At 39.4% G+C, this 8,441-nt stretch overlaps 1 protein-coding gene across 5 annotated transcripts in view; it reads left to right on the top strand.

The window, feature by feature from the left end:
- mctp1a (multiple C2 domains, transmembrane 1a) overlaps positions 1 to 8,441 on the top strand; it is a 121,516-nt gene that overhangs the window by 46,283 nt on the left and 66,792 nt on the right. For all 5 annotated transcript variants that reach the window (XM_035994321.1, XM_031308666.2, XM_035994335.1 and 2 more), the window contains exons 3-5: positions 4,641 to 4,783; positions 4,966 to 5,045; positions 6,996 to 7,107. In XM_035994321.1, the coding sequence (XP_035850214.1) occupies positions 4,641 to 4,783; positions 4,966 to 5,045; positions 6,996 to 7,107 (335 nt within the window). The remainder of the gene's footprint in view (positions 1 to 4,640; positions 4,784 to 4,965; positions 5,046 to 6,995; positions 7,108 to 8,441) is intronic.

Here is an 8,441-nt window from a genome sequence, read left to right as displayed (position 1 = left end):
TCTTCTTTGGCTTTTGCATTATCTGGCTCTGAAGATCTACCAGCTGGGACCTCATGGTGCTCTCAGTCCTCTCCCAGTCCTGCTCTTTTTCCTGCTGAGTCAGCTTCAGGCTTTCTGTGGCCTGAAGGAGGGATGCCTTGTCCTCCTTCCACTCGCTGAGATTACTCTCCAGCTGCTGCTCAGCCTTCTTCAGAGCAGCCAGGAGGCAGTCACTCACAAAGCTTAGCTCGTCATTCTGATCCACATAGGAGGCTCTTGATTTCTCGCTCTCCTCCAGCAGGGAGGTTTTCTCCTGCTGCCATAGGACACGCTCACTCTCCAGCTGATGTTCCCACTTTTTCTCAAGAGCAGCCATGAGGTTCTTGTTGCTTTTGTCCTGCATCTCCAGCTGGGCTCTATGGGAAGCCTGGGCTCTTTCCAGTATCTCCTTTGCCTCCTCGTCCTGTTTTCGGAGAGCTTCCTCCATCTTGCTCAATTTATCCTTCAGCTCCTGAGCTTGAGCCCTCTCAATCTCCAGATAGCTCTCCAACATCACGTTGGTGGTCTTACCTACTGCGAGCATCTGTCTCTCTTTACGAAGCTCGATTTTCAGAGACTCCACATTATTTTTAAGGGCCTCCTTCTCTCCCTTCATCTGCTCCAGTTCGACTTTCAGGTCTTCAGTAATGAAGTACTGCAGGTCCAGATCTTTTTGGGCTTTTCGCAGCCTGTTGCTGATTTTTCCCAGCTGGGATTTCAGATGCTCTGTTTCCCTGGGTGGGTAGTGGACACGTTCAGCCAGCTGAACTTTCAAGTCACACATCTCCCTCTGCATCAGCTCTTTCTCATGGCTCCAACTGCTGCCCTCTCTCTGTTGTTGGAGCTGATCGAGGAGATTGGCCAGCAAGTCCTCTCGGATTATCAGGTGGACTCTTCCCTCAGATTCACATTGGGTGAGCCTCGCCTCGCTGTCCTTCAGTTCACACCGTACTTGTTCTTCAAGTGAACTGAGATAGAAATTAATTTGCGGTTCAATCTCTCTTGAGTGGAATTCCATGTTTTCCAACTGTGTATTCTGCTGGACCAGTGTTTTTTTCTCTTGTTGCAATGTGCACCTTTGGATTGTCAGTCAAATGACTCTCTGATACAAACTGCTGTCTGAGTAAATTTGTGTCAGAACTAAAGTTGGGTCCCAGTATTCATAGTGTCGTTATGACAACAACAACATGTATTCTTATGTTTTCAATCCAAATGGTTATTGATTCTATTCCATTCTATCTTTGATTCTATTGTTGCTATCGTATACCAGTTTGTTTATGTTTGAATATACAGTATGAATGTAATGATTTCTGATGATTCCTAAAATATGGCAAAGATAGAACACTTTACGAAATATGGAAAGGAAAAAGATGGGTGTCTTTGCACAAGAGCAGTACACACAAGTATGCGCCAGTTGGGACGCCATTTTCTCTAACTCCAATAACCATATGCACTCAGCAACTACCTATTATTTAAGATGTGCATTTTTACATTCATTCAAACTGTCCAATACTTTTTATGTTGGATTTGAAAAGCCGTTTAGCCCCTGCTCATATTTATCTTGTACATGTTAAAAGTTTTCGTAAAGGAAGCAAAATATGAAGCTATCCCTATCCCTCGCTGCTTCAACAGTGAGAATTTCCCCATTGTGGGAGTAACCAATTACGATCAACCAAAAGGTCAAACAAATAATAGTTATGTTATGCAGTTTTACAGTTTTTCCTCTATTTGCCACACAAGCCATTTATATATGGGTGTTTCCGTGTACCGTCTTCCAATGCCACCCTGCCAAGACCTTTTGCCACCCCTTTGCCACCCCATGTCAAATTTTCTAGATCCGCCACTGTATATTGTCCATATAATAACTTAATTTTTTTTATCACAACCATATGTGTTTGCTCACATCTCTTGTAATGACAAAATAACCCATGCCACTCTTTAGTTTTTACTGCCTCTATTAAGCATCAGTAAAGTCATTATGTGAGTCAGGTGTTTGTACTTGTTCTCTTGCTAATGATGGACCATACAGTAAGTAGGTAGTTAGGTAAGGTACACTGTGTACACTATGTACTCACTTGTGTAATCCGTACATTTCGTTCTTTTTCTTCTTTTTCTTCTTCTTCTTCTTCACATACGTTATACGTATATTGTACTATACAGCAGATATACAGCAGCTTTTATATGTTCACTTTGATTCCTGTTTTATCCACACAAAAAAAGTATAAACCTCAAACACAGAGTGAGAATTGTTTGGTAATAGGATTCCCTTATCTCTCGATTTGCTGAGTAATCACTTTGGTCACAGTGGATGATAACATGACACAGATTTGAGACAAGTTCAGCACAAACAGATCAGTCTGGGGTACTGTTTCACCGGAAGTTGCTGCTCATCATTCTTACAGTTAGATGTTTTAAACACTGGAAGCAGTGATGGTTAGGAGGGTGGGATAAAAAGGGACTGAAATTTGTGGATGCCAAAGATGGAGGGAAGAATGGCAGAAGTAAAGAGAAAGCATAATGTAATTGTTGTCCTTTTTTAAAGGTAGGAACACTTTCGATGTATTTTGCTGCTGTAGTCATACCATGACCTAAGAGCATCAGTGTTGAACCAAGTTGTTCATACATGTAGTGGAGTTGAACAGCCAGCCATGTACAGCTAATGTACAAATGGCATAGCATCTCTGAATCCAGGCACGTCATACAATTTTCTTGTGCGTTTCTTTGATTGTACATAATGTGATATTCAGTAAGTAACATTTTATTGCTTTGATTGACAATATTATGTATATTAACTTTGTGTTTATATGCCTCCTTGTGCTCAGTGTGTCCCAAGTTGTGTTTTCAGAGAAAATATGCTTACTCTTAATGTGACTTGCATGTACATTAGTATTTATTAGTATTTTGAATTATATATGCTACAATTTTACATTAAGCTTTTTTGGCACACTGAAAGGTTAGCCAACCCTCTGTTACTGTATATCTTGTGTTCTTCGTGAGTGTCTCACCTACCCATATAACATATCTATGGCACTCTCTTTTGAAATATCCTCTGTCTAGTCTAGTGCAGAGGCACTACACTGTTGTAGGAGAAATACAGTACTCATAAAAATATTGCAAATAAAAGACAATAGGCCCAATGTAGTTTGAATGTACTTATGTGTGCAGTAAGTATATTATGCACAGTATGTATGTGATATGTCTGTCATTAGTCCTGATCAGGTCCCTTTGGCCCCTTTTTGTTATCTGAATCAGGACGTGAACAGACTGCCAAGCCAATAAACCTGATTGTCTCTGAATGCAAACACTGCATTGTGAATACTTCCCAGTCTCCCTACGCCTGTGTTGTTGCCAGTCATTTCTATTCAGGTGCAATAAACATTTAAACTTGTTTATCTGATGGAAGAAAATCCACTTGTGATACGTATTGAAATGTATCCTCTGGATTGAAAGTCCTTGACACTATTTAATGTAATTTATTTTACTTCATGGGCTCTGTATCCTTTTAATTTGCTTTTATGGTGTGTTTCTGTCTGGTCTCTCTCTTAGTTTTTCTTTGTCTGTCAAACCAATTGGTTCTGAAGTTTATGGAAGTTAGAATAAAGCAGAAATGGGATGGACAGGAGGAGGCCCATTTATCAGGTTAATAACATGTAGATTTATAATTATATCTTATTTATTCCTCTTGGTCATGGTCAGGTAATAAATTATAGACCCTCTAGCCTCTTTGTTTTTCATGTATCTCACGGAGTACACTGTGTGTGTGTGTGTGTGTGTGTGTGTGTGTGTGTGTGTGTTATGCCTAAGTATGTATGTGTGTTTACATTTATGTATATAAAAGATTACTTAGTTTGTGCTGATTAGTTTTTTAGGTTGACATGTTTGTAAGCATGCAAGCCCAATGAATGTTTTTTAATACATTTTAAAAATAAAGATTTGTTTTACAATATTCATTTATCTCATCAAAATGACCTGGCACTTCTACAAAATAACACAAATATAAATCAATGGCACCACCTAGTGGTCAAATAGAGACACTGTATGGGACGTGTGCATCCAAGCACCCAGCTTCAGCATTACATCCTTGCAATCACATGACCCACAGCAGAGCATGAGTCACACGATTGGCCTTCTTCTCCTTAGGCCTTCAGAGCAGCTTGTACAACCGCCTTTGTGAGTCTGTGTGTAAAAATAATTTGAGGAAAAAACAAAATATGGATTTTCTTGTGACAGTACCAGAGAATATATAATAGAATTACTACATGGTATGAAATATATGCACACACTGTGCGCACATATGCTTTGTGTATTTGGAAATGCAATTATCCAACATCTCAGAAAATACAGTTTTTTCTTTTTCTTCAAATCCTGTTTAGTATGATAACAATATTGCAGACAAGGTTCATTTGAATATTTTGACACTGTTGTCAGTAGCTATTTTATCACAATATTTATTGAACAATTTGACTAATGATATATACTGAATGTGTTCTGCTTACACTTTCAATTTGACACTTTTCCTTATAAATATTTAGATAGGCAGAATCTACCCTTAATTTTGATGTTACTCTGCTTAATCATATTACCTAACAGTATTTCACTGTGTTTGTTGCCTTTCGCTTTAGGGACCAGTGACCCATATGTGAAGTTTAAGGTTGCGGGAAAGGAGGTGTTCAGGAGTAAGACCATCCATAAGAACCTCAACCCAGTGTGGGACGAGAGAGTAAGTCTTCTGGTGGAAACCCTGAAGGACCCGCTATACGTCAAGGTACAGCAGATACATCCTGGACTTCAAATGTCATCCTTCTATAATATATAAATTGCTGTTGTATTTTGGATGACGATTAAGTCCCAATGGACATGAACTCAGTCACTATTGTGACAGATAACATTTGCAATGTGGTGTTGAGGGTACTCCGCTGACAGTTGCTGTATCATTTCTCTTTGTAGGTTTTTGACTATGACTTTGGACTTCAGGATGATTTCATGGGCTCAGCATACCTCCACCTGGAGTCACTGGAACATCAGAGGTCTCTTTGTCTCTTTTGTCTTCTCTTTTTGTATTACTTCCTTCTCTTCTTTCCACTTAACACCTTACGCACCCCCAATCTCTTGCCCTCCTGTACTCTCTTCTCCACTGATTTGTATTTGGAGTACTGTATTGGTAGCTGCATTCCCCGAGTAATGGGCATGTTCAGAGATTCTGATTTGTCAAGAGACAACAGATGGTGAGGTTAAGTGCAAGGGAGTCCTATCTTGTAACACCTACTTTCTTAAAACACATCCTATCCAAGTGCCTTTCCTTGCTTTCAGTGCTGTCATTTTGATCATATAGAGCCTGTTGTCTCCCTCTGGTGGCGGCTTTTAGTAACTCCCCTCAAACCTCATGAAGCATAACAGGGCTACATTCGATTTTGATTGTACAGAGAAGTATATGAAGAGGAATTTAACATAATTTATTTTCTGCTAAGTAGAAATACTGCCATCTCTTTAAGTGTAATCATTGTATCATCAGTAAACTTTTTCCATCTCTTTTGTGCCATCAAACGCTTTGCAGTAGGTGTCACATTTTTCTGTGTGAATTTTTCTTTCTTTTTTTTTGCACACCCACGCAGGTGTTTTCAATTACTCTGGCTGATTACACCTCCTGTCAGGCGGAGGTTGGGTCAGCTATGCTGGGAGTAGATCTTTTTCCACAGCAGACATTTGGACTTGTAATAGCAGGAAAAGTTAAATAACAGTAATGATAGCTCCAGTCTAGTCAAGCGTTCCAGTAAGCCATGACTGTGTGACAGGGAGCCAGCATGCACATTACCAGGACGCTGAAACCAAAGCAGCTAAATGGATTTCAGCCATCATTCATTTTTTTAGTTTCCTACTGTGATATGTTAAAGTGTGATGACTTGAATGACGACTTAAGTGGAAACACCTGTGTGGACGGGTGTGTAGAGGCTTTACTATTAAAGCAACATCAAAGATTCTTTTGTACCTTAAAATAATGTTTCCAAAATTGTTTCAGTGGTTCATCAACTCGTAACAGGGTGAACGGCACTTCTGCATTCGCTTTGCGACGAGTAGGGAGTGAGACTGTGTGGAGCGGATCTGTAGTTCGAACGAGAATGGCAATGGACCATTCCGCTTCCAACCTGTAGGGGGACCGGAGAGGACAAGTGCTTTGGTGTTGCTTTAACATGAGAATCAATGTTCATTGTGTCCTCGTAATGCATTTTCTTTCTATCAAAGTTACGTGTAATAATGATGTTTTAGTCACATTTTCATCATTCACATTTAAAAAAAAAATGTCCTTACTCTGTCTATTTCCAATAAGATGTCTTATCCCAAAGTTGAGATCATCACTGCTCATCAGAACTCACTGATGTAACCAAACACTGAACAGCAACATAAAACATTCATAACTTTTCCTGTTGCTTAGAGTTAGCACCTCTATTTAAATACCTGCCAGTCAACTTGTGTGTGAGTGATAGCAGGTTACAATCTTGTGTCTTGAGTTTTGGTTGAGGGCGCCCATTTGGATTATTGTCAAGAGCAAGTCTAAACTGAGTTAAGTGCACAAATACGTTTGTTAAATGGTGTTGTTTTAAAAAAAGTAATTACCTGCCTTGCTATCCCCTTACTAATTACCTTCCTTTTACATGGTTCAAGATTGTTGGATTGATCGCTTGTTGTCATTGTAACTCACTCTAACCACACGAATGGCAGCTCGAAGGGAGAGAGGAAGGAAGCAGACTGCAGTAGTCAGCTTGCTGGGTAGCTTATCTCTCCACCTCCGTTTAGTCAGACTTGAAGTGATTAAATATGTGTATCCGCACTCATATGTTAAGGTGGATGGGGTGTTAGTGTAATGCATGGATTCATTTATATACACGTGGAATCCATGAACTCAGTGCATATGAATGTACAGTATTTGTGTAAGCACTTACTGCATGCATTTGTATGGGGTTTACTGTGCTTCCCTGTAGGACACTGGATGTGACGCTGGACCTGAAGGACCCACAGTACCCTGAAAATAACCTGGGCAGCCTGGAACTAGCTGTCACTCTGTCACCGAAGGAGGGAGACGTGAGGGATGCTGTAAGAAAACTATATACACTCATTCATCTCTCTTTCTTTCTGCACACTCCTCAAGTCAGTATAAAAAGTATTATAATATTTATAATTGAAGTTCAGCAACAGTGTTATTCCAGGTCAGTGAAGTGTTTCTCCATACATCAGAAAGGCCAGGCAGGCTGTGTTGCTTCATTCAGCCTTAGTTACTGGAAACTCTTCAACTCAGCAAATACATATGCATAAACACAAGTGTAATTAATATGTTCTGTGGAAAAGTTCCATGTTCAAAGAGCACTGGATTTTCTTTCCTAATTATGTTGGCTCGTGCCTCTGCGGACATGCTCAATGTTTCAGAGTTGCATTTATTTCTGTTCAATTATTTGTTTGGTTAATTGGACCCCTGCATGCTCGATCCGGAACAAGGCAGTCATGGGGGAAATATTTTATTCCTTTTGATCTGATGTCTTAATTCTGCTGCTTATTTAGTGCTGTAGTTCAGAGAGTCCACATTTGACAGAACAAATAAACTCTATTTAGGTTAAGCATCATTTTGGATTTCTCCAACTGTGAAGAAAATGAGTACAAGGTTTTCACTAGTACTTTCTGGATCACTCTCTCTGTTGCCATCTACTGGTATGAAAGGGTAAGGGAAAATACACAACTTGAATCTACTTATAAATTAATCTTTTTTCACTGCTAATCTGGTGCTCTTAGTAATCATGCAGCATCAACACTGTTTATGTACGTGCTGATTCTATACTATTTTAAGTTCATGAGTGTTGACATGAGGGAATTGTGTGAGTTTGTTTGTGCACATGTAAATAGTCCTCTCATGTGATTATTTTTATATTTGAAACTTTGACATTGATAATTACATTTAACTTAAATAGGCAGAAATAAGCCACAAGTTTGAGACATGCTTCAAGACCTTCAACAACACCTTATGCATTTTTGAGATGCCCGTAATCCTTACTTTTATGCCTTGCCAGTAGAAAAAATGATTTACTCGTGTACAGCGAAGTACAATGTTGAACTGTTTTTCCATATGATTCTCCATTATTGGACCCGAAAAAAGAAGTCAAAACTAAGCAAACCCAACAAGTAAGCAGCCATCGGTTCCTGTCTTTCTTTGGGTCTAGGAATGGAAATGACATATGTGAAAGTATCAAGTATAAAAATGATGGTTACACTGTACTGTATGAGAGGCACAAACTGCAGCTACTGTTTACATATACGTATGTCTATATGTGCGTGTGTGTGTGTGTGTATGATGAATGCATGTCCACATATGCAAATACTTCCTAACGCCATATGACAAATGAGAGCGCTTCCTATATACTCCCTGCCTACTTAACTTA

This window comes from Sander lucioperca, chromosome 2 (assembly GCF_008315115.2).
Source record: "Sander lucioperca isolate FBNREF2018 chromosome 2, SLUC_FBN_1.2, whole genome shotgun sequence".
NCBI classification, from domain to species: Eukaryota; Metazoa; Chordata; class Actinopteri; order Perciformes; family Percidae; genus Sander; species Sander lucioperca.
Note: the sequence above shows the minus strand (reverse complement) of the source record. Positions and strands in the feature narration are given on the sequence as shown.